Raw genomic sequence first — 24,917 nt, 5'->3', positions numbered from 1 at the left:
CGTCATGCACCTCTGTGCAGATTTGTTCCCACAATGTGACAGTGGTTGAGAATGGTCACATAATTGTGAATGAGTTCATGCATGAGCAAAGTACAGAAAAACATACAAAGGGAAGACAAAGGTATTTCCTACCCATGTGTTGAACGTCTAGATCTGTGAAATGAAGAGGAAAAACCTTTCTGTGTTCTCTAAATGACCCAGAAGGCCCCAAGCTGAAAAAGGGTTCAGGTTGCTTGGTGTCCTCCACTGAATTCCAAGCAGCAGGTGGTTCACTCCAGCTGAGTTCTGATGTCACTTGAACACAGACTTTGGTTTATTCAGCCTTTGTTTTCCAGCTCAGGTGTGTTACCACTTGAAAGAGCAATAACTTGGTTGTAGCCAAAACCAACATCTGCTGACAAAGTTGGAATTGGACAGTTGGTGCGATCAGCCCAGAAAAAAAATAGATCCCTGAACCAGTCCTAGCCAAAATCCAGCAGTGGTTCCTTAACACAGCACCTATTCCTTTTTAGCAATGACATATTGTATACATTTTTACATACTTCATGTCTTTTTTCCCCCAAATGTCTGTGCTAAATATGGAAAGAAGTGGGTAGCAATGAATTCTGAGCACTTGAATCAAGTGACAGAGTTTTCTCAATGTTTTTCAGTGTGGGTGAGTAAACATGTGACTCCAGGCAGGGCTCAGTCTGTTTGTGCCATTGAGAGGTCCCCAACACTTTTTTGCCTTGCCCCACAACCCCACCAGCCCTCTGCCAGACACCTCTTAGGCTCAGCATTTGCCTGCATGGTTTAATGGCAGGGTGATGGTTCTCCTCTGTCCAGAAGAATCATTGCAGTGGCAGCTCTTCTGCCTCAGATCAGACCTTCCCCTTTGTGTTTCTTTGTGGCCCCTGTGGGAAGGGTCTGTGGCACAGTCTGCCTCTGCCATGCCCTGCAGACTGTCCCTGCTTGGCAGAGGAACTCTGAGGGCAGCACAGCCCTCACCATTGGGAGCACAGGGCGTTCTGTGCTGCTCTGAGGCAATCAGGGACTACTTAATAGGAACTTTGGTTGCTCTTTTAAAATAGAGCTGAGTATACTGACACTATTTTTTGCCCATTTAGGTTTTTCTGGAGCACTAAGTCAATAGTTGCCCATTCATTATGGTGTAAATGTAGGTTTACATTTAGGACTGTAGATTCTGGCCATAAGAAAGAGACTTTCTTTTGTGGGAGAAAAGGTGTTTTCCTTCCCTTCTTTACTTCAGTGCCTTATTTACCCACAAGAATTTACTTGCCAGTCTTATTTGGCACGTGGCATTTCAATGAATTTTCATAAGCTGTTCCAGGCCAGAGTGTGAGCCTCATTACTGTGTTCATAAAATATTTTTTATAGACAAGCCATTTTCTTGAAGGAACTGAACGTTCCAGATACTAGGTCTGGTTTGTTGTAGTTTCCTTTGTGAGCTATTCTTTGTGAACAATAACTTGGGTTGGGTCTTAGCAAATATTTTAGAAAGCCAGTTGAAGATCAAATTTCCACCAGAAAGAAAGTGAACAAAATCTTTCAATTAACGAATTATTATCTCTGGAGGAAGCTTCTATTTTACGTCAATATTTTGCCTTGGCTATACAGTCAGAAATCAGAAACTTAGGAATTTTTTTTGTTTTTTGTGCACAACACTAAGCATAATTCTCCTTCAACTGGGAAAAACATAATTTCCTCTGAAAAAGAGGATAGTGATTAAGGGAATAGGGGATAGGAGAACACAGTACACTTTAGGGTTTTTTGTTGATGGCACTTATTTCAGGAATACTTCAGTTCAAAGCATGGACATGATGCATGTTCCTCTTTCTTGATGCCTCTGAATGCTCCTGGTATAGGCAATGCCTCACAACCTGTGAATAACAGCTTCCCCCTACTGAACTGCTCCCCACAGGAGCTATTAAAGGTTCAGAGGGACTGTTGATGGCACTTATTAAGACAACTGTAGGTGAATAACAGGAAAAAATGTTGCTGAACTGCTGTGGCACCAGGCAGGAAATCTGCAGAGCAGCTGCCATGAAAATCCTGTGATTTAGGACAAACCTTGGCAGTGATTTCTTCATCTTCCTCTCTCTTCCAAAATACTAAAACAAGCTTTTCTATGCAAGGAATGGAGATGATGTTTGCATTCTCAGCAAAAGAAAATAGTATCCTTGAATATTGTTTCTGGCAATGTGGCCTAGGAAAAGGAGTAGATTGAAAAACCAAAAGGCTGTTCCTACTGAGCAAGAAAAACTGCTAACACACAGAGATATTAATAATTGTAATATATGGACAAAGCAACAAGAGAGCTGGAAGAACCCACTCCAGAGAAATTGGTTTCAATCTCAAAATACTTCAATTAAAATTTTAAAGGTATGCTTTATACTGTTACATACTTACTAGTAAGCTCCAGTTTACTTCATGATACCTAAGTCTAAGTGTTAGACAGAATTCCAGCGCACTCCACTGTGGGCCTGGCATTTAAAGGTTACAAGCCTTGCCATGAGAAGTATATTTAGATTTGCTCCTGAAAGAATTCAGCACTTTCATTTGCCCAAATGCTGTATAATCTTGCTCTAAGCACTGGCAGGTTGACTAGTGTGCAGCTAAAGAGAGGGTTTATATTCTTGCTAAATATTGATGTAGGCTGTGAAACTGTAACTATTTGTGCACCACCTTTACACTGACCAAGAATTAAAGTTATTTTCATCCTGAGTGGGTGAGGTTCTGGGTGACTGTACAAAATATTTAGTTTTACTTGCCAGAAAGGAGGAACCTCACTAATTGTATTTCCATTATTGGAGACCACACCTTTTCTGCTCTCCTCTTTATAAAAGTGATGATAGTGCTGGTCTATGTGAGTGTACCCATTAATTTCAGCACCAAATTAACTATTTATTTCTTACTTGCTGAACAGAGCTTAAATGTATTATAAAATAAATGGAATGCATTTTTCATTAATTCCAAATTCATGTCAATATTTCCCTTAGTCTTAATTCTTTCTAATGTTTTCCCTATACCCTTCTGCTGAGCACCACAGTAGAAGAGCTTGAAAATGAAACGGCATAGAAAGTGGCTCAGACTACATAATTTCTGAAGTATTATTTGGAAACGTGCATAATGGTAGTGCTAATCCAAAATATAATGAAAATAAGCAAAATTATTCAGATCTGTAACCATTATAAAATAGATAACATTCAGTTTATTGTTCTGCAAGCTTCTCAATGTATCTTGGACTTGGGAAGTTTTACATTCTTTCATTACTGGGAATTAGTTGTTTCTGCCTGTTTGGCATTCAACAGGATGAGTTCCTTCAGATCAGGCCCCGTATACATCCTGGCTCCCTGACGAGTTCTTTCCTTAGAGCACCTTAGGAAGGGCTCCCAACAGCAGCAATGGCTTTGGGAAGGTGTTCCTCACAGGCCAGTGTTCTCAGGTCAATCCATATCGCTCCTGGCAAATGGCTGACTTCAAATTCACCTGCTGTCCAGCTGTCCCATAGAAACCTGATGTGTTTTTAACCAGCTCATTAATGAAAACATAAAAGGCTTTCTGACACTGGACATTTAATCTTGAACTTATCTTTGAATTCTAATGGTTGTGTGAAGCTAGAGGAGTGCCATAGTCACAAAAGTACCTGTGCCAGTGTTTGCAATAAAGTCAGTCTCTTTACACTCTTTCACCCCATTTGCAGCTCCCTTGGATGGTGTTTGGCATCTGCAGATTAAGGTGGTTCCACCATGACTGTCACTGGCTGGCTCTGAAATGCACATTACCTGCCAGTTTCTTGACCTCAAAAAAAGAGAACTCAGTGAAGAGTTAAGCCTGTAATTAAATATGTTCTGACAATTGTTTTAGTCACTGAAAACTATGATCTTGTTTCTACTGAATTACAATTATAGCATTGGAGTAAAAAAATTGCAGACTTTGTGCTGGCTTGTTATAAATATAACATAATGCATACTCTGCTCTCTGTTATTTAACCATATTTGAAGCAGGAGGCTCTCCAGTTTGCAGGAGTCTGTCTTGCATTCTATGGGTAAAATCCTGTCACAGGCTGTCCTTGTCAATACCAGTTTGTATTCTATTCCAAAGCAGTGGGTAAATGGGTGAACAAAAGGGGATGTCTTGGGTGTCACACACTGGGTGTGAAGAACTTCACTGTTTCATCCCACTTGGTCAGTTTTCAGTGATGAATTTGCTGGACTTCCTCTCTGCTGCAAATGCATTGCACTGTGGTGTCACAGATAAACCTTTTGCAGCATCTCCCTTCCTCTGTGTCCACCTTCAAGGCAACATTATTTTCTCCTGTGTCTCACAGAGCCTCGGTGCCTTCAGGTTCCAGAAGTGGCTTCATTTAAGGGCTGTGTCTCAGTGCCAGTTCTAATAAATTAAATTACACTTGTCATAAACCATCCCGTTTCTGGGCAGGCAACACCAGCCATGGCAGTCTGGTCCCTGTGAAAGGAGAAGCTGAGGCAGGAATGTCACCCTGGTTACACAATAATACGGAAAATTCCTGGCTCACTGTCACATGTTAACACTTATACCCTGCAAGTTTGACTCACCTGACATTTAAAAACAGAAAAATTAAAAAACTTATCCTAGAGAATGTTCTAGTCAGTATATTAAGATCCTGACTTTCAATTTTGTTCCTAGTTTTGATGGACAAGAATTGAGATGTTTGACTTAACTCTGGCAAACCTACATAGTAATTTATTCCCGTGACCAATCCTTTTTTAGGATTCTCTCCTCTGAAGTTGGTCTTGGGAGAGAAATCCCATTCCAGAATAGCAATGAAGACACGTGGGATCTATTTGATCTCTGCTTTTAGCCCGAAGTCTGTGTTTACTGGGGAGTGACTTGTTATGTTTTGATATAGTAATAGTAGTATTCCACAACCACTAAAATGTTGTCTAAAAAAGCAATCCTATTTTATTAAAAAGGATCTATGCATAGTTTTTCTTAGATGGTTTTTGTAATCCAATTCCTAGAGGAAAAAACCATCATACTGCATAAGAAAAGATAGTAATATAGAAAATTGCTAACTTTGATGCTGAAAATAGGTCAACAAATGAAAATAGAAAATAATTTTTTAAAAGTTAAAAGGGAACAAATGAGACAGGTACCTCTGTAAAGACTGCTTCCCACAGCTGTTTCCCACTCATGCAGCATCTGTTTATCAATGGTTTTACTCTGAGACAATTGTGTTTTAATTAATGAAGAATTAAGTGCAGAGGTTGACACAATCTCCTTGCCTGATTGTGAAGTCATTATGAAAAACAAAACAAAGCCCAAAGCTCAAAACTTTGTCCAATATGCAGAAAGAAATTAATAAATTGAAGCAGTATTTTCTTTTAGGAATTTAGTAATTTCAGTATTTTAGGGTTGAGTCTCTCCACTTCCTTCTGCTCTGGAAGCGATCAACAATAACTTGTCTAATACAAAGCTATATGGATGTTCTGCAAACACAAATGCAAGTTCATCCTCTTTTTATCCTTCCCAGCTTGAGGTTTATCTGGGGAAAAACCGTGTCTAGAACACTGACCCCCAAAGCCACCTTCTGGTGACTCTGGGACTCACCAGCTTCTGTGGCACACGGACCAAACGCAGCACTTGTTCCTCCTGTGCGAGAACAGCCTCAGGAGCCGCGGCCCCGGAGATGCCACTCTGTGCCCCAGGGATGCCGCTCTGTGCCCCAGGGGTGCCACTCTGAGGTGCCCGAGGGGATGCCGCGGTCCCAGAGATGCTGCTCTGTGCCCCAGGGATGCCGCTCTGTGCCTGTCCCGTGTCCCACTGGCACCAGCAGCGCGATGTGACTGGTTTGGCGCCAGGGCTGAAACTCTGCACGGCGGGGATCGACGTCCTCGGGGCAAAGCGGCTGATGTAAAACCGGACGGCGGCCGTTTATAAATGAGTTTTGTACCAGTGCACTGGTTTGTGCTGTGATTTCTGAGCTTTGCCATGAGAGGGAGGAATTTGTGCGGTGCCGTACTCGGTGTGGGGTTTGTTTGGACACTGGGACTCTGGACAAACACTCCATGCCCGGCTCCTGTAACCGGGCGGAAGGGAGGGGGCGGTTTCTGTCGTGCTTAACTCCCGATTCTCCGCGATATCGGTGCACGAGGGAAGCGCTCTCTCCTGCGGGGAACCGCGGACACTCGTGGGTCGGGAAACCCGACATCTAATGCGCGTTTGTCCGCGGATGCCGTGTCAGTGCTGGGCACGGCTGTGGAGGAGGATGTCGTACCAAACCACCGGGATCGGGAATGTCGCGACCCGCGACCCGCCCCCGACGCGGAGGGGCCGCCCCAACCGCCGTCGCTGGGCAACCGCCGTCGCTGGGCAACCGCCGTCGCTGGGCAACCGCCGTCGCTGGGCAACCGCCGTCGCTGGGCAACCGCCGTCGCTGGGCAACCGCTGCCGCGTTCCCGGCTTGCCCCGCGCCGGAGGCGGTGCCACCATCTCGTATCCGCCGCCCGGACATGGACGCAGGTGCGGGGCTGGGACGGGGCCGGTGCGGGACCGGGACGGGGCCGCTGTCGCAGCCGCTGTCGCAGCCGCTGTCGGAGCCTCCCGGGCTCTCGGAGCGCCGCGTCTGGCGGGACCGCGCGGGCCGAGTCCTCGCGGCCCGGGAGAGGCCGCAGGGGCGCTGGGCCCGCTCCGAGCGCGCAGCCCCGAGCAGGCCCGGGCCGGCTCCGCTGACCCCGGCAGGGCCCCTCGCCCGCCCCGATGCCGCGGTTGTCCCGGCTGACACCGTGACTACGATTACTTTCAAACCCTGGTGTGTGGGTCCAATTCTTACTGTTTCTCTCTTGTACCAGACGATACAGGAAATCGACTTCGATTCCAGCTGGAGTTGGAGTTTGTTCAGTGTCTGGCAAATCCAAATTACCTCAACTGTGAGTACTCAAACATCAGGACCCCGAGGAGTTCATATAGTTTAATGATGTTTAATATTGCTAGTAATGTTAAATAAGGAGAGAGGGCTAAACAAAGAGAAGGGAGTGTGATTTTCACAGCATAAAGGTAGTCTGTAAATAATTAGGCTGTTTAACAGGTGGATTTTTTAAGATGCAAAGTTTTTTATTAGTTGAAATGCAAAAAAAGCACTTCTGTTTTGTGGAGAAAAATTAAGTTCAAGCCTGTCATTAAACAGTCATGTTAAGAGGTTTCCTTTATCAGAAAACAGAATTTTACTCTTATGATTAGTTCAGGTACAATAATTACCTCCCTGACAATTCTGATGTTACAGTAAAAAATTTCTTGTTTCAGAAAGCTGTTCCATTGTATGAAAGATGCAGACTTACTGTCAGGGCCATGGGACTAGTTTATTATTCTGTTGACATAAAAATCTTCTTTTTCCTGTGATTTTTTTATTTGTCGAAATTTGATTGCAATGATAAAGTTTTGGCTTTGTGAATAAGTGTTCAAGTGTGCAGATTTTTTTCACCCACCTGTAACTGACAATTCCTTGTCATTTCATTTCAGTTCTTGCACAGAGAGGCTACTTCAAAGACAAAGCTTTTGTAAATTATCTTAAATATTTACTTTATTGGAAAGAACCTGAATATGCAAAATACCTGAAGTAAGTGATAAAATCCCTTAGATCTCTGCATTTTAATGGTTTGGCATTGACCTCCTGTTGTGTGCTGTACAGCAGCATGTCAGGGTTTGGTTTCAGCCTGTGATGTTACCTCTGGCCTCCCTGCTGGGTTAATGTGCAGTGTAGATTTTCCTGTTTCCAACAGCCCAGATGTAGCAGGAATGGGCAAAATTATAGAACCTGCATTTCATGAGTTGTATGTGGAATCTTCCTTTACAGCCTTTATCTGCACTTTCCATTGGATAAAGCTGTTGAATGGGGTACAGAACTGCTTCAGTTAGGCCCAGGGAGTGCATTTTGAGATTAATTTTGCATTGTTGATGGTTACATGAGACAAAAGGATGACTTTGCGTTTTTGCAAGTGTGCAGATTCCTTCTGTTTTTAGGAAGACATTTTTTGCCATGTTCTTTTAAATGGGCTCTGGAAACAGGTTGTGTAAATTGTTATGGATTTGCTGTATCAAACAGAGCCAGTGGGGAAGCTCCTCTAAGCAAGCAGCAATGTGCATTTATGAACTGGACTGGACTCATTTCCTGGCTTGATGCTGCAGTGACCAAGTCACTGTGCATGGAATGTGTGAAGGCTGAAGGGGTTTCACACTTGGCTAAAGCACATACATGACAAAACTAAAATAATGACCTTCAGAAGTACTGGAAACTCCAGATTTACTGCCCTTTGTGAAAACCTGTACTAAAGTGTGTTTCTTTTCAATCCAGGTATCCTCAGTGCCTGCACATGTTAGAGCTGCTCCAGTATGAACATTTCCGCAAAGAACTGGTCAATGCTCAGTGTGCCAAATTCATTGACGAGCAGCAGATCCTGCACTGGCAGCACTATTCCCGGAAAAGGATGCGCCTCCAGCAGGCACTGGCTGAGCAGCAGCAACAAAATAACACCTCTGTAAAATGACAAGCACGTGGATTAGTGATGATAAGGTGTACTTTGTATCAGCGAACTATTTACAGGAGAGGAATGAACACTTGTGTCTGTTTGGCTCTGGATGTGTGTCCCTTTAATTTGGATTTTTCCCGTGACTGGGATTGTTTTTGTTTCAACAGATCTTTTAAAGACTAATAAACGCCTAACGCAATTTATTTTGTAGCAAGGACAATATTGTAGAGCTTTACTTAGCATTGTTCCTGATGTCTCTTGATTTTGAAAACAAAACAGATTTGTTACTTACTGACATAAGTATCTTTGTACAAAAAATGTAGTTCCAAAGGCTGGTACTAAGAGGCCCTTTCTCTGGAGAATAATGATGTGTCTTAAAGTATGGCTGTTACTTACAGCTGTGGGACAAGCAAAGGGGATGATATGCTACAAAATCTAAATTGTGGGGTTTTTCCTTGAAACCAAGCTGAGCTATTACTTGTCATTTCTAGTTCCCTGGCAGTCATTGTTGTTGGGATTTTGGCAGTTTTCCTTACAACATACTGTACAGATAGAAATCAGTGTACAAGGTGGGGAGTGGAGCAGAGATAAGGAAGTGCTGATAAAAGTCTGCAGATACAGAAGGAAACAGGCTGTAGCTGTCTCTGTTACATTAAGCTCAGTTTCCTTGAATCTTGGCCTCTGCCCCTGCAGCAGTGGCTGCTCTGGGGCCTCTTCAGAGTCCATGCAGTGAGAACATTGTGTGAAGGGAAATCAGTGTCACTGCTTGGAGTACTGGAGAAGCACTTGCCATTTATTCCTCTATGGTTTTTACTGGAAGAACACAGCCCCTGGCAGCTGCCAGATTTCATATTTTAAATTGTATTTGTGGTGCATTCATGTTGGATTTCCTGTCCCTGTAGGAGCAGGTACTCAACTGTCAACCATTAACCTGTGATCAGTGACACTATGACTGTCAGCCTTCACCTTATCACACTTTGACTGAACAGATAAGCCATTAAACATGTTTGGCATTGAAATTTACCTCAACAGCATCAGTAGCTACATGGTCACATTTAGGAGGAATAAGGAGATTTTTCTGTTTCTCCTCTACCCCTTTACTGTGCCAAATTTAACTTAGCAGTTATTCTTCAGTAAGTGCAGGCTGCTCTCACTTTCTAACATGAACTCAACTCCTTTGAAAAGAGGCAGTTTACAAAATCAAGTTTATTTGAACATGAAAGGAGAGACAGTTTTTTGTTCCAAGACTTCAGTATAAGGTTTGGACCCAGAATTTAATAACATTTGTCTTTACTAGTCTGAAGTCATTAACCGAGAAAGTTTTTTTTAACAAAGGTCAATGATTCCTTGAAAGGACAGTGCAGTAACTTAGATCACCATCTTCGTCAATGATTAATTAATGAGTGATTTAGTCTTCAGTAAACAACATCCGCACAAGCTCTGCTTTAAAACATTCTTCTTCGACCAGCTTCTGAGGCTGAAAGAGAAGTGCACAAGTTTTAGGGGTAATTCAACAATCCGTTGTAGCCCACAGCCATCTGTACACACTGACTTAGCCACACCCAGCAACTTTGTCCCGGAGGGGGGTAGTGAGGTGAAGCAAGCAAGGTAAGAACTGAAACATTCCTGAGGGTTTTCTAAGAAAGTAAATGCTAATTTAAATAACATGTACAAGTTACAACTTGAGCCTCAGTCTGAATCAAGTGTACTGCACATAACTTGTTCAACTCCTGTAATTCAGCATTTGGATTTTTCAAAAGTTAAGAAGCTGCAAGTCAGGAAGGTTAACAATATGTAGCTAAGAATTTTCTCAACCCCTCGAGCACTACAAGCTAAGTGTACATATTCCCTTTACTGCATGTGATGTACAACGTAACACAGTGAGCTGAGTGGTTCTCTCTGGAGGCACAAGGAGTGCACAGCAGGGGCTATTCCAAATGCTCTGCTCTGCTTGAACAAGAGAGGGTTCTGGGAGAAGTAAGTAATTTACAGCCCTGAGCTCCTTCCACATCCCCATCTCAGTGCCTGTAGATCCAGAACACACAATAAATCACTTACTGTTCCATATTTAAGCAGTGTAGGCACTCCTGTTAGTTTCAGATTCCTCCTGAATTCATTGTTGGGATCCTTCCAGCTGTTCAGAAAGAAGGGGTTAAGCACAGCTTGCAGAGGGGCATTTTGAAGTTAAATTCTTTCAAAAGAATGATTCAAGGCCTTTGCCTCATGTCTCCCCAACCCACTTCTCAGAACAAGTATGCAGATAGTTCACATTAGGGATGGTGAAGACCTCAAAAAACTGATTCTTACAGAAAAGGGCAGTTCAGTCAGTTCTTTCAAAACGTTCAGTAACCACCAGTCCACCAATGACAAAGTTATCCCAACTTAAGGCATTCAAAGTTACTTACTAGGTTCTATCTCCTACAAGGCAGTAGATGAAAACCGAGTCATCAGGCAGGTTATGAAGTTCCTTCCTCACAATTGGTTCAGCTAGAGAATAATTTTTAAAATCTATTAGGAGTTAATACTTGTACCATGCTACAGAATCACATGGACTTACTTGGACCAGCAAGGCTGCTAATTATTGTTTGGTCTGCTTCAGTTAAGACATCTGTCCTTCATTTCATCTGGCTATCCACAAGCTTTGCAGAGTTTATTACATGCTCAGCATGACTCACCCTTGAGTAAGGGCCAATTTCTGCTCTTAACAAGTAAGAAACCCTTGTCCTGTCCTGCCGGTGCAGCACAGCAGGGTGAGTGTTCCCTAAGGCAGCTCCACACGTGCTCTGGCGTGTACGAGCCAGGCAGTTCAGCACCTCGGTTTCTGAGAACTGCCTTTGTCACCAAACTGGCCAAAAGAAACTTATCCAACACCCATCTGATGTGAATAAGCTAACACTTCTTTATTCAGCGCACTGGGCACACGGGGGATGGCTCCTCCTACTGAGTTCCCCAGACAACAAAATCCGTACAGGTTATAACCCTTCTTGTTACCTAAGTCCATTCTTCTGCTCATTTTTATGCTTCTTCTCTGTTACATAAGTCCATTCCTAAATCTAACCTATTATATATCTTTACTCCAAAAACAATCATTGGTAATTCTGCTTGGCTTTCCCGACTGGAATTCTTGATATGCAGGATCAAGATGGGAAGGGGTTCGAGGGTTTCCAAACAGCATATACGGCCCAGGAACTTAACAGATATGGTCCAGTGTCCACGGCTGCACACTTCAAGCACAACACTCATTAACAATCCTATACATTGTGCTTCACGATTTTCTACCATTGATCGAACGAACCATTTTTTTGTATGATGAAATCTCGATCATTTTACCACAACCCGTCGCTCCCCGCCATCCCCGCGCGTCTCACCCGTCACGCAGTCGGGGCACCAGCTCTTGCCCTCGGCGTCCTTGTCGCCGCAGAACAGCGCGAAGATGGGCCGGCCGTGGTAGCGCTGCGCGGTCCGCACGAACTCGTCGTACCCGCGGACCTGCGTCTCCTCCCAACCCATGGCGGCGGCTCCTCCCGGCCCGGCCCGGCCCTCGCGGCCCCCGTAGCTCCGCACGCTCCCGGCGGCCCCCGCGGCCCCCGCGGCGGGACCGGGTTCGAACAGCGCCCTGTGCGGCCCGGCCGCGCCTCCTGCCGCCCTCCCCTTCCTGCCTCCCTTCTTTCCTCCCTTCTTCCCTCTGTCTCTCCCTCCTCTGTCCCTTCTTCCCTCTGTCCCTCCCCCGCCGTCCGCCTGGGCCGCCGCGAGGGCTCGGGGCGGCTGCGGAGGGGCCGCCCCACTCTCCTGTCCGCGGCTCCTCAGGCCGCGGCTCCCTCAGTTACTCACGTTGCACCCGGAATTGCTTCCGAGAGGCTGAAATAGCGGCTGGTTGTTGTGCGGTCACAGGCACAGCAGCGCGATGGGGCCGAGCAAGGCACCGGTGCTGGGCGATGCGTTTGCCTTCTCCGCCCAGCGATACGGGAGTGAAGCAAAGGCCTTGCAAACACAGGTACCATTTGCTTTCTGCAGAGACGCTGAACTGGTTTTCCTTTGTGATTGTTACAAAAATATGATTATGACCCACTTCTGAGACAGCACATCAGGGAGTGTCGCAGTTGCTTTCCTGATGGTGTCACACATAATCTTGATACTGTCTTTTTGTAAGGGTAGAGATCAAAAAATAACATCTGTTAATATTCTCAACTGTCTGTTGTGGTTCAGTCCCACACAGCTGCCCGCTCACTCTCAGTGGGATGGGGGAGAGAATTGGAAGGGGAAAAGCATGAAAAATGGGTCAAGATAAAGGCACATTAATAGGGAAAGCAAATGCTGTGTGCACAAGGAAAGCAAAACAAGGAATTAATTCCCTACATCCCATCAGAAGGCAGGTGTTCAGCCATTTCTGCAGCTTCATCACATGTAGCAGTGACTTGGCAAGACAAATACTGTCACTCCAAACAGCCTCCCCTTCCTCCTCCTTCCCCACAGCTTCTACTGCTGAGCATGATGCCACCTGGTGTGGAATATCCCTTGGGTCACTTGGGGTCAGCCATCCCAGCTGTGTCCCAGCTTCTTGCCTACCCACAGGTTACTCACTGATGGGCAGAGTGAGAAGCAGAAAAGGCCTTGAGCTGTGTGAGCCCTGCTCAGCAAGAATGAAAACATTGGTCTGCTGTTGGCACTGTGTTCAGCACAAATCCAAAACAGTCACAACAGGGTACATGCTAATACAAGAAAGATCCAATTTCTTTGCTGTTGAGTTGCATCACCTGTGTAAAGTGTTCTGTGTAACATCAGCTCTTTTTTTTACACTTTGAACAGCTCCAATTTAATAGAAATGTTCCTGCAGTTCCAGAGAATTTGGCTGTCAGATTCTCTCACCCTCGTCCAATTATAATAGAAAAACTGAAGGCATCCAGTGATCAGAGAAATCCAGCTGGAAGTGAGGACCTCAGCCTGAGAAGCTCTGGCATGTTCTCAGTGGTATCTGAAGAGAGACTGAAATTGGCTGTTCAATTGGCCAAAAGGGACATCAAACGCAGACGACTCGAAGAGCAAGTGAAACAGCAAGTGTTGGGAAATGTGGTCAGTAAACCATTGTGGACCCAGAACTCACAACAGCAGAAGACCAAAGTATTTGCAAGTCCAAGACATAAAAGGGCACTCAAGTCTCAAACCCACTTGTCAGGTCAGCAGAGGCTCGACCAGCCTTCCCAAGGGGAGTCTGAAAGGGCCCACAGGAATGTTTATCTCTACGTAGCTGAGGAGGGAAGGCCAAGATCAGCTGTTCTGGACTCTCCACCCACCCGGGACACAGGACCAGACCCCAAGCCAAATTTAAACAAAAAAGAACACAAAAATACGCAGGAAGTCCGACGTCTGCAAAAGGAATTGAGGAGCTATGTCCAGAAAATTGAAGAAATGATTAAAAAAGGTGTAAGACAGAACAATAATTATGTTATATAAATGTACAGTAGTTTGTTGATTTTTTTTCCCCCCAGTTTTTTTGGCTTGGATTAGAAGTCATATTTATTTCTGGATTTTTGAGAACCATCTACTTTTTTAAAAAAATAGATAAAACTAGAATAGCTAGCCAGGTTAAGCAATTGGTTCTTTTGTAGTAATTAGCAGGAGGTGTAACCATTCCTAATTTTGAGGTCTTTACCTGCAACTTTGTCATAAAACTAACTGGTCACATGATTTTTTAAGCTCTAACTAATGAGCTATATGGTGTAAGACTGTTTATTCAAATTCTAAACAGAAATGTGACCTAGAGGATTTTCACAGGTTCAATTAAGCCATAAAACTCTAAATTCTGTGCTTTTTAGGGAAAGATACAGAACTTTTAGATCCTGAAGACCAGCAGCGACTTTGCACTAGGAGACAGGAACAAGCTGCACGATCAGCTCGGATGCTTTATGTGCTGCAGCAACAGGTAAGAACCAGCATTTTAAACTGGCATGCTGCCATGGTTCATTTGTACACATGGAGCTAATTCTGACTGACTTTCTCATCTCTCTCTCCTTTCTTGATAAACAGGTAAAAGAAATTCAAGATGACTTAGAGAAACTTAGTCCTCATACAATAAAACACACTAAAAAGGTAAGGTAATTATCTTTCAGCCTCCAAGTGTCTTATTGACAGAGTTTTTCAGATAATTGTGTTTGATTGTCTAGGGTGCATCTGAGTCCTCTTCTGAAAGATTTTCTTTGTATCTTGCACCTTTTGTCTCATACAAGTATGGATCACTTGGCCTGATACTGCCTTTGTTGCTTCCCTCTTCTCATTTCTCATCTGTCTGCAGTAAACTGGAGAGGAAGGTGCTTTGTCTTATGCTTTTATATGGCTTCTACTTCCTTCTTCATTCCAATTCCTTTCTGCAATAACAATGTGTCCTACTGTTGAACGCTTTTTTAAACTTTTGGTTCATGTCACTCAGTCTTACCAGCCTGATTTTCCCCTCTGCCCAGCACCTTTCAGAAGGACAGCACTGAGATCGTGCCTACAGTCTGGCCAGTGTTGTCCTGTTGTTCTCTCATGCTTTTCCATCACTTGTACTTTGTTCTGTAACACCGCCCAGAGGATGGAGAATATTCTGTGTTTGTGCATTGTTGCATGTGAGGATCCAACCCATGATTACAGATCTGTATTGGCACACAGAGACACCAGGAATGTTATACCCAGGCTATTTCACCTGTAGCCAGCATGACATTGATAGGGGTATTGTTGTCATTACTTCCGTGACTGTTTTGTTTTGTCTCACAAATGGCTTAATATCCATCAGAATTATCCCAAGCCCGAGTGTTTCTCTATGAAATTTTGGCTACAATTCTTTCAATAGTGTAAGTATTCATAGAAACTGTAGCTATTAAAGCATTTGTTTTTCATTTTCCCAGTCCCGAGCAGCATCCAGGTTGGCAGCAGCACAGAGAGGTGCTGTACGAACCTTGCAGGCTTTTGCCAGTCAGTTCACAGATCAAACAGAGGAGCACATTCCTGCCCACTACAAGGAGCTGGGCAGTCTCATTCGACAACTGTCTCTCTGCTCTGCCAAACTAGAAGGAGATTCTTCTATTTCTGACATTATCATAGATATTTTGCTGCAAGTTGAGGTAGGATAAAATATTTTTTGTTTTGCTAAGGTAGAAAAGACAGTGAAATATGAGATTGTGTTTGTGAAATGGCAGAATATCTTACTAGTTTTGCTTGTGGTCTTTTAAGACCATATTTTCTAATCTATAAATAAACTTTTAACATTCCTAAGTAAGAGTGATCTGAAAGAGAGGTGCATCCTAAACACAGGGGCTACCTGCTGCTGGTCTTACTGATGCTGTTCCTGTCTTTCTTGGCTATCCTGGTAGAATAAGGACTGGTAGTGATAGTGGTAACAAAGCACCAGATTCTACTTCATTTGCCATTTTCAGGACTGAAAGAATTCATTTTATACATTGCTGTGTGTTATGTGTTTATTATTTTGGAATGTTTGCTTTAGTCATCATGATGAACATCTCAGCCTCACCCATGGTGGGGGGTGCAGAAATGTCCAGGCAGAAGATAAAGTTGTGGGTACAAGAGTTGCTTAAACTCTGTGCCCTTCAAATGGCTTTTCCTAGTGGTATCTGATGGCTTATAAATGTTATTGGTATCATAGAAAAGTTATGATTCATGTTGCCTGCTGCATAAATAACTAAAAGCAACTGATACCAGAGCCATAAGATACTTTACTTTCCTTAAAATGCTGTTAAAACTGTAAGAGCTCTGGCTTTATTTTTATTGTTATGAACTGCTTATGAGAACAGTAACTGCTAACTGCCTGGGAACAGGAAAGGAGGTAAAGTTGTTGAAGTTTGGGCTTAGCACTGGAAGAAGTGTCTGTGTTACTGTAGGCATGTGAGCATGGGGATTCATTTGGTCTGTAGCCCTTGTGTCCATTTCTTTTTGAACATTCTGTAAGCAGATGATTTTCTGGAGTCAATTTTAAATACAAAAATGTAAGCCTTTTCAGTAAGATTTAAGTTGATAATATGAAAAAGCTCCTACATGAACAACCTATCAGGAATAATCACTGTCAGTAAAAAAAACTAAAACTAGACCAAAAAAATTTCAACTCCTTAGAATCTCTTGAATTTGCTTCTCAAAATTACATCAGATTTACTGAAAGAGTAATTAAAACTCTTATTTGTGCAGGATCTGAATTCACTGCTGGAAAACAAGCAAACTTCAAAAACAATGAAGAAATGTATTTCAGCTTCTCAGGCCAAATCTCCAAGGAACTCTGAGACATTTCTACCCAGAAAGCAGCTTCTGTCTCCAAAAAGAGAAAACAAACCTCTCATCTTAAAGGAATTGCATAGACAAGAGCCTAGAAAACCTGCACGTGCCAGGAGTCTCTTGACTGGTTTGTATTTTGACCAACTAAATACATTTTTGTTAGTTAACTTGCTATCTGAAGATCAGTTTTGTAGTATGTTATCTATTGTTGGTCAGAAGTATATGTTAGCAAATCAGGCTAACAAAACCAGGTATGTGTGTGTTTTCAAATATTTATGTACATATAAATATGTATATACACACAAACTCCAAACTCACCTCTTCATCAAAACAATGTGGGAAAGACAATTTCTTTAATACTTGTCAGGAAATACAAGGCTGGATTTTTTTTTAATTTTGTTTTTTCTTTTAAATTATGATAGAGCTTAAAAGTTCGTGACTAGGTATACTTAGCATAACAGAGATATTGAATGTAGAAATAAAGACAATTCTTGTCCCTTTCAGCTTAAAAAAGTTAAAAGTTTATGTATTATTTTTGATACAGAAAAACATAGACTTTCTGCAAGTATTTCAGCTGTTGAAAAGGCAAACAGTTGTGCTCATATATTTCACAATAAATACCAAGAAGAAAGTGACCCACCTTCTCCAGAGAGAAATGCCACTTTACAGAGAGGCACAGATGCCCTGGTGAGAGGCAGAGCTGTAAAAAAAGAGTCTGCCCTTGAAAGTGGTCCTTTGAAGAAGAAAGGAGTGTTATTACCTGCAAAACCACAGGTATGGAAGTGATAAATCATTTGTGCTGTCTTCTGCTTGTGCTCTGGGATTTGTTATATAATGGAAGACAGTGTCAGAGCTTCTCACTTCCTCACAGTATTTCTGTTCTGAGCTAGGATGCACTGGGGGATAAACTGCCATCTGACTGTTATTTCTAGTGGTTATGACTATTTTAGCAAGTATTTTTAGAAAGCAGTGTTACTGTTCCTTGGAAACACATTGTACAACTAGAAGCAAGGAATAACAGAATTAGCAAGGAAAATGTTCACTGCAGCTGGTTTCATGTTTGCAATTAACATGTTTTTTTCGACTTGAAATTCTTCCTCTTGGTCATCCTCTATCACAAAAAATGCACTCAGCAGTAATGTCATGCTGGCATTAGTAGGACAATGTAAATTAGGCAGACTTACTTAATTGATTACAGAAATGATAAAACTTCACAGTACAAGTTATGGTTTCTGCTAAGTCCTTGCAACCAGCAAGAGGCTTCTGTAATGCAAACAAATAAGTTCTTATAAGACTAGTGCTACATTTGCAAGTAGGTGATGCTTTTTTATTCCTTCCTTAGAATTTCACTTGAACTTGAAAATCCAAATCTGACACAGTAACATAGATGCATGCATACATAACTTTTATTGCTTCCCATCCCCATGGATCAGTGAGAACTGTGGGCAGGAAGGTTAAGTATTTCACTAATTCATACTGAGGAGATGAATCTAAGTGACCTTGTAGCAAATACAAAAATGGCAATATTACAGTTTTGTGGCTGAGTAAAATGTTACCTTGGAAACCTTCTATTTGGATTTATTAAGAGTTAATATAGAGTCTAATTCTGAAAAATTAAAAATAAGTATTTTCCCCATAAAGGGCAACATTTGAAAAGCTGGAACTGTTTGCAAAAATAATAGTTGGAGGATTAAGGATATGTTGTGTTCAGGTGCAGCTGTACTTCTTTTAAAGCAGTTGTAAAACCTCCACATGCAGTCAACTGTGCAGCAAAGCCAGCAGACATGACTTCAGGACAAAGTCTAAAGGAAAATACAAAATATTTAAGAAATCAGCAACTGGAATACATGTTTTTTTAACGTGCTGGTGTTAATTTTAAGGGAATGCTGAAATCTCTGAAGCCAGGACAGGTTCGCCCTCGAGGAAAGCATGCTGGGTTTCGAAAGCCAACTATCTCTTTCCAGCTGAAAGAGACCAAACGACCTGCTAAGAAGAGCAGAGTTCCCTGCACGTCTCCAAAGCCTCCGGCTCCGCCTGTTCCACCCAAGCAGTATGTTAACCTTCCCTGCTTCCCAGTGGGAATGCTGCTGGCTCTGAGTTGGTAACTGGCACAGACTTGGCCTGGCTGCAGCCCAGCGTGGCCAGTGGCACAGCGCAGCTCTCTGCCAGATGGCCCAGAGCAGCCTCATTCCCTAAAGCCCAGGAAGAGCCAGGGCTTCAGGCTTTTGCCTGAGTTGCTCACTGGGACTCAAGGCCAAGCTGTACAAGGCAGGGCAGTGACAGACAGCAGACAGAGTGGGTATTCACAGCACTGCATTAGGAAGGTAAATATTACCTCCCTGTTCCAAAGGACAAAAGACATACATTTGTCCCAGACAATAATAGAGTGCAGATTTGTTTACTTTAAAGTATATTCAACATCCTGCTAGACCAGGGCTCCCCAAATTTAAATTGCTTTGGGACTGGTGTTTGTAGCAGTTCAAGCAAGAGATCCAGGTGCTGGAGCTGTACTAGGCAGTGTGCAGGGTAAGATGAGGAGCTCATTTCTCTGGGGCAAGTACTTCTGTTTGCCAGCAGCAGAAACATAATTCAAGATCCCTGGTTCTCAACAGAGTTTTTTGGCTTATATGGTCTTAAAGTCAGTATTCATTTTCTCTCTAAAGTTTCTTGCAACTTTTCCAGAGTAATACTCAGAATCATATTATTTCATTCTTCAATTGTTAGAATGTGCATATTGTAACCCCCTATTTTACTGTGCTATTTTTGAAGACTAGCAAGGCTTGAAACAGAAAATTCGAGAGGAGTGAAGGTTCTACCTGATCTTCACAGAGGAGAAATTAAAAAAATACAAAAGTTAAGGTAATGACTTGCTTTGAAGATCTCATAACTGGTGTCATGTCTGATATGAGCTTCTCCCCACTCCAACAGTCCCCCTAGAAGTACACTTTTGTATTTGAGGTTTTTAAACTATTGTTATTATACCAACTTTCTAAGTGGCATTGTCATTTGTTCTTTTTTGTGCAGGTCACCAACTATTTCTCCAGCCCAGTGTGCAGACAAAGCTGAGAACAAGGTACAGGAGGGTTTGGAACCTCTTTTAGACAGGACACAGGTAGAAGAGGTAAGCTCATGCCACTGGGTGAATGATGTCTTGAGAGCTGTCAAACATTTATAAAGGGGCAACACTCAGTTTCTTTTCAAATTAATGCAAGTTGGGTTTTTTTTCTTTGTTTCTTGTATTGGCTTTGTGTCTTTTGGATTTTTTAAGTAGCAGGTTGCAGCAAACGCAGATATTCTGAGTGAAAAGCTATTGGATGATCTTTTGGAAGATACTGCTCAGGAACTGTGGAGCATGGAGCAGCATGAGAGACTCCAGACTGAGGCCCTGCCTATGGCTGACATTCATAGCCTAGAGTCAATGTTGCAAAGAATGGAAGAAATTGAAGTAAGATTTTCTGTCTTGGTTGGTCTCATTTCTTGATTACTGTCCATAAATTGTAATATCTGTAAGTATCTACATTGTTAAATGAAGCAAGGTCTGACTGGGTCAGTGTCTGAAATCAAAGACCTAGAAGAAGTTTGTGCATCCAGCAAAACACAGTGTAAGATCAGGGGCAGAATGTTTGATGAATCTGTTGCTGTAGGATTGGCAGATCTGAGTTTGCTTCCCACCTCAAGACTTTGTGGCTTAGATCACCATATGTGAATGGGAGAATCAGCATGATGATTATGTTGATTGCCTTGCAGATTGGAAAGTATATTTGAATATTAATTTGATTTTTTCCCTTTTTTGTGATATAGAATCTCAGTGTTCTAGTAGCATGAACATCTTGAGGTAATACACTCTGGCAATTGGAAGTATTTCACAGAGTAACATGGGGAAGTAGGACAAATACGTGGTTATCTGTGCCCTTATTTATCCATCTTTCTATGTAAATATTCATAAGGTTATAATTTACTTGATTTGAGCTTTCTTATATATTGCTTTCTTAAAATTTTTTCTTTAATCATTTTTTTCATAGTTTTTTTTTCAAGTCCCACTTTGACTTTCCTGTTCAGTGAAATGACTTAGAACTACTGAGTTTAGTGCTATTTATCTCTAGAGATCTGTTCATCAGTTGGAAGTGTGAGGCTGACATCCTGCAGTGTCCTTGTTCCTGAGGCACTGGAGCACCCATCTGAATTCACTGTTGGTGAGGCAGGAGCAACATGAGGGTTCTTCAGTTGTTTGGCTGAGGGCCGTTGGTCTGAAATGGGAGGAGTTCCCATGGGACTGGCAGCTGGTTTTGTATTCACGTATGGCATTTTGAACAAGATAAATGCCTGTGATTTCATTCCCCCACCCTTTTCTGTGTGAATTTACCAGCCAAAATAAGCCTGCTTTGCCCAGGGAGGATGATGACCTACTTTCCCCTTGAGTGACAGTCAGGTAGGTGGGTGATGGACTCCTGTTGTGTGTTCCAATGCAGAGACACCGCGAGAGCGTCCGCAGGAGAATCGCCCAGATCGTGTACACTGACTCCCACTTCTGGGCCCAGGAAGACAAGATGGGTAACTGTCTTTTTTAATGCCACTGGGGTTTCCTGTAATCTGTAACTTTAAATTCAGGTGTTTTGGAATCAAGGTCATTGGATTAGATGTGTTCAAATTGCACCATCCAGACACATTTTTTACTATAGGTGCTTCTTTAAGAGGACAGTTTTTAAAATGTAGTTCTAAAATTGATACTTTATTCCTGTTCTTTATCCTACTATTTGATTGAGTAGCACAGTGAAGCTACACTGATTTTCCAAGGTGAGTGTCTGATTACATACAGACTTTACTGGAACTGTGTTGTTTAACACAAGTTGAAAAATCTCACAATACGACTGGTGAAAATTTTAGCACAAGACTTTATGGATTTTTTTATCATGTCTTGGATTTACTGCCAAGTTTAATAGACTGCTAGTTTTATAGTGGTATTTTCTATCTCTCTGCTAGAAGTATCCACTGACAGTGCAATTGATTTATACTAAAAGTAGCATTTCTAAAATGTTGAGCTTTAACTTCTTGGAAATCCTGTATTGAATTTACATTTTAGGGGCTTCTCACTTTCAGTACTTTACTTATCTGTAGGACCACCCCTTAAAAGAAGCAAAGTCTTTGTGATGACTTAACCTGCAGTAGATGTAGTTTTTTTTTTTCAAAGAAACAGTTTTAAATGGTATTTTCTTCCTTCTAGAACAACAAATGGCATCAGCAGCTAAGAGACCCACATCTCCTCATCCAATTCAGATAACCAAATTAACGGGACACACAGAGCTGGAAACAAACATTTTAGTTGAAAAACCTTTTGATGACAAGTAAGTGGAATATTTGGCCCTACACTAAACTGTGGTGCATGAGATCTGTGTGACTCCATTGAAGTGTTTTCATTAAACTGATCCTTCAAAAAGAAACTTGAAAATCTAGTTCTGTCTTGATGATTATTTTTTATTTCTAGTGATATTGATGAAAACAAAGAAGCAGAGGAGAAATTGCAGACTGGAAATGACATTCTGAAGCCCTTGCCCTTGAACTCTCTACAGAAAGCGTGCTCTGTGTCTCTCTCTGTGCCAAGCCATATGCTCCAGAGCATCTTGGATTATAACAGCAGATACAAGCATCATTTAAAGCTTATTTCCCATGAGGTGGTGGGCAGTTTCGATCCATGGCAGATTGCTGAGAGGTATATGAACTTTGTGGTTTTGAAGTGAATGTATCAGCTGATGGCAGGGTTTTTTTTGTTCTTACTCAAGAGAGGAGTGGGGAGGGGCCATTTAAATTCCAGACTGAAAGCGGGTTGTGTGACTGAACAGCTCCTGAGTTTGTCAGGCTTGGGAACACCAGTGTGTTTTGGGGCATATGCAGAACTGCAGAATTCTTCTCAGGAGGCCTGTAAACAACTATGTACTTAAACACAAACAGTTTTCCTTCTGTAACATCTGCTGTGGTCCAGAGATCACTGAAAACTGACATTGTATTTAAAACTTTTCTTGCTCTCAGTAAGGCCTGACACAGTGACAGCTAAAACCAATAAATAGCTTCCCATTTACTTCAGTGGCCTTTGGATGACCACTGTAGTACATTCACTCTTATTCCCAAAGCAGAATTAGTATCCTAAGAGTTTGAAAAAAGGAAACAGCTGAGGTCTCTCACTACTTTTAAGCTTGAAGTATGACCTTTGCTAAGAACCAAACCGAGGATAGAATTTCTGCTGTTATGCAACCCATATCAGAACATGTGTCAAATCTTTTCTTGGGCTAAGCATTAGAAAGGAAAAAAGTATCTTTTAAAATCAGAGCACTGATACCAATAGCATGAATGACTGGGATTTGAAATCTGACTTGCTGAACCTTTTCCTTCTCTATTTTGCCTTCCCTCTGCCTCAGTCTTGCAGAGCAGCTGACAGAAGAAGCCCTGTGTGACGTGGCAGCAGAGCTGCAGGATGTTTGTGAGGACTATGCAGAAGCTGTGTTCACATCAGAGTTTTTACAACCAGTGCAGTGAATTCTTTCCCACTTGCCCCAGCAATATCAGCCTCAGCCTGACAGTTTGTGAGATTCTCTACACCAGATCTCCATCAGGGATTCATCTCAGGTTTTTATAAAACCATTGTAAATAACATTTTCCTTTTCAGACTTGATGTTGTCTGACCACCAGGCTTAGCACATACACTGAGTTGAGGATGTGGCAATCCAAGGAAGGATTCTTGTGGCACAGCACAGGTAGGTGTAAACACTTGGCACTGGCTGTGCCCACAGACCTGCTTGGGCTCTTGCCATCAGCTTCAGAATGGAGTCCCTGAGTGTCTCTGCTACATCATGCACAGACAAACGAAACCTTAAAATAGAAGCACATCATAAAGATTTTTTTAAATGTTATATTTTTATAAGCATTTACTGATTCAAGCCCACATTTGTTTCTCTTAAGAATCCTATTGAAATCAAGAACAACAAAATAAATGAACAATTGGCATTTCTGCAACATTAACTTGTTTGTTTCAAGTAATCAAGGTACTGGTTTGGGTTATACCTTGAGTGAGCAATGAGTAATAGTTATTTATGTAGTATTTTAGGGAAATGCAAATTCAACCCTTGAGGTAACCCAAAGAACAATATGACAGTTTGTTTCCTCTGTCAGTTTTTCTTCTCCAATATTGTTCAACCTATAACAGATTAATTTTTAACCTTCTCAGATTGTTTTTATTTCCTGTAATTAGAACATAGATTTTAAAAATAATTTTGGTTTTATTGATGGCAGGCTTACTATTCTGTATTGAAATTTACATCAAATGTAATGACATAAATGTTACTACTGACGTGTGACTTTGCTGATATGTGATTTCTGTAATTTAAAACTGTTAATTTCTAAAATTATAGAGATAGCCTGGTTTTAAGTCAAATATACTAAAGCCATAGTTGCCTCTATGTATGTGTATATATGCTTGTGGAAGTATTTTCAAGATATTTTATTTTTTAATAAACAACACTTGTTTCTTATGGCTGAACATAGTTTTAATTTAAGATAACTTCCCTCTGAAAATTTTCATAATTGTAGGGCTTTATCTTAAATGACTCTGCTTGTCATTGTTCCTAAGGGACAAATCAGCACCAAGGGGGCTAAACATTATATATGTGCATAATTCTTGTCACAGTATGTTACTAGAGACTCTATATGGAGCTGAAATGTGCAATTCCACTGCAGTTGTTAACTGTGCATCTCATGAGCCTGGTTACCTGGCCTTGCACTTATTTAAAGCCCCCTGCTTTAAAACTAAGTCATGGGGGGGAGTATGAGAAACAGTTTCAGCTTTAAAAAAATATTTTCATGGTATACATACTGTAGAATACAATTTCTTGTAGACTGTGCTGTTTCTCATTGCTGAAAGTCTTTGGAAACAGGTTAGATATCCAAAATACACTATTCTACCTGTTGTTGCAGAGTATTCCCTACCATAAGATCCTTACAGGCCTGTTTTTTTTGTGGATTCTGAATGTACACATTTCTTCAGTCTCAGAGATGTGAGGGGGATGAAGCAAAAACAGGATTAAAGGATTCAGTAGTTCTATAGACATGTGAATAACTCCAGCAAATAAATATCAATGACTGCAGCTGTGTAGTTTCCAGAGTGGT

At 42.0% G+C, this 24,917-nt stretch overlaps 3 protein-coding genes across 4 annotated transcripts; 2 read left to right on the top strand and 1 right to left on the bottom strand.

The window, feature by feature from the left end:
• Positions 1-6,444: 6,444 nt before the first annotated feature.
• MED31 (mediator complex subunit 31) lies at positions 6,445-8,717 on the top strand. Its single transcript, XM_071574943.1, has 4 exons — positions 6,445-6,504; positions 6,834-6,911; positions 7,501-7,597; positions 8,333-8,717. Exons 1-4 carry the CDS (start codon positions 6,495-6,497, stop codon positions 8,523-8,525), a joined length of 378 nt encoding a protein of 125 aa, XP_071431044.1. The 5' UTR covers positions 6,445-6,494; the 3' UTR covers positions 8,526-8,717.
• Positions 8,718-9,695: 978 nt separating this feature from the next.
• Positions 9,696-12,094, bottom strand: TXNDC17 (thioredoxin domain containing 17). The gene is made up of 4 exons (XM_071575046.1): positions 11,876-12,094; positions 10,913-10,994; positions 10,566-10,641; positions 9,696-9,984 (listed from the first exon to the last, which is right to left on the bottom strand). The coding sequence occupies exons 1-4, from the start codon at positions 12,015-12,017 to the stop codon at positions 9,916-9,918; spliced, it is 369 nt and encodes a 122-aa protein (XP_071431147.1). The 5' UTR covers positions 12,018-12,094; the 3' UTR covers positions 9,696-9,915.
• On the top strand, positions 11,878-24,285 carry KIAA0753 (KIAA0753 ortholog). Of its 2 annotated transcripts, XM_071575044.1 has the most exons (15): positions 11,878-12,501; positions 13,314-13,926; positions 14,321-14,427; positions 14,532-14,594; positions 15,389-15,604; positions 16,680-16,890; positions 17,308-17,537; positions 18,644-18,813; positions 19,533-19,622; positions 19,788-19,884; positions 20,035-20,208; positions 21,233-21,314; positions 21,985-22,105; positions 22,246-22,470; positions 23,174-24,285. In XM_071575044.1, exons 1-15 carry the CDS (start codon positions 12,412-12,414, stop codon positions 23,289-23,291), a joined length of 2,607 nt encoding a protein of 868 aa, XP_071431145.1. In that variant the 5' UTR covers positions 11,878-12,411; the 3' UTR covers positions 23,292-24,285. The 2 variants fall into 2 exon arrangements, with proteins under 2 accessions (XP_071431145.1, XP_071431146.1); XM_071575045.1 differs by lacking the exon at positions 15,389-15,604.
• The last annotated feature ends 632 nt before the right edge of the window (positions 24,286-24,917 follow it).

This window comes from Pithys albifrons, chromosome 21 (assembly GCF_047495875.1).
Source record: "Pithys albifrons albifrons isolate INPA30051 chromosome 21, PitAlb_v1, whole genome shotgun sequence".
Classification (NCBI taxonomy): Eukaryota; Metazoa; Chordata; class Aves; order Passeriformes; family Thamnophilidae; genus Pithys; species Pithys albifrons.
The sequence above is the reverse complement of the archived record's forward strand: the minus strand, read 5'-3'. Positions and strand labels throughout refer to the sequence as shown.

Excerpts from the sequence above, each read along its gene's own strand:
- MED31 (XM_071574943.1), top strand. Across the intron at positions 6,912-7,500 it reads AAATCCAAATTACCTCAACT|TTCTTGCACAGAGAGGCTAC; the intron begins GTGAGTACTCAA and ends ATTTCATTTCAG. Across the intron at positions 7,598-8,332 it reads GAATATGCAAAATACCTGAA|GTATCCTCAGTGCCTGCACA; the intron begins GTAAGTGATAAA and ends TTTTCAATCCAG.
- TXNDC17 (XM_071575046.1), bottom strand. The coding sequence starts at position 12,017 with ATGGGTTGGGAGGAGACGCAGGTCCGCGGGTACGACGAGTTCGTGCGG. Across the intron at positions 10,642-10,912 it reads CTTGTAGGAGATAGAACCTA|CTGGAAGGATCCCAACAATG; the intron begins GTAAGTAACTTT and ends CTTTCTGAACAG. Across the intron at positions 9,985-10,565 it reads CACTGCTTAAATATGGAACA|CCTCAGAAGCTGGTCGAAGA; the intron begins GTAAGTGATTTA and ends CTTCTCTTTCAG.
- KIAA0753 (XM_071575044.1), top strand. The coding sequence starts at position 12,412 with ATGGGGCCGAGCAAGGCACCGGTGCTGGGCGATGCGTTTGCCTTCTCC. Across the intron at positions 14,595-15,388 it reads CAATAAAACACACTAAAAAG|TCCCGAGCAGCATCCAGGTT; the intron begins GTAAGGTAATTA and ends TCATTTTCCCAG. Across the intron at positions 22,471-23,173 it reads CCATGGCAGATTGCTGAGAG|TCTTGCAGAGCAGCTGACAG; the intron begins GTATATGAACTT and ends CCTCTGCCTCAG.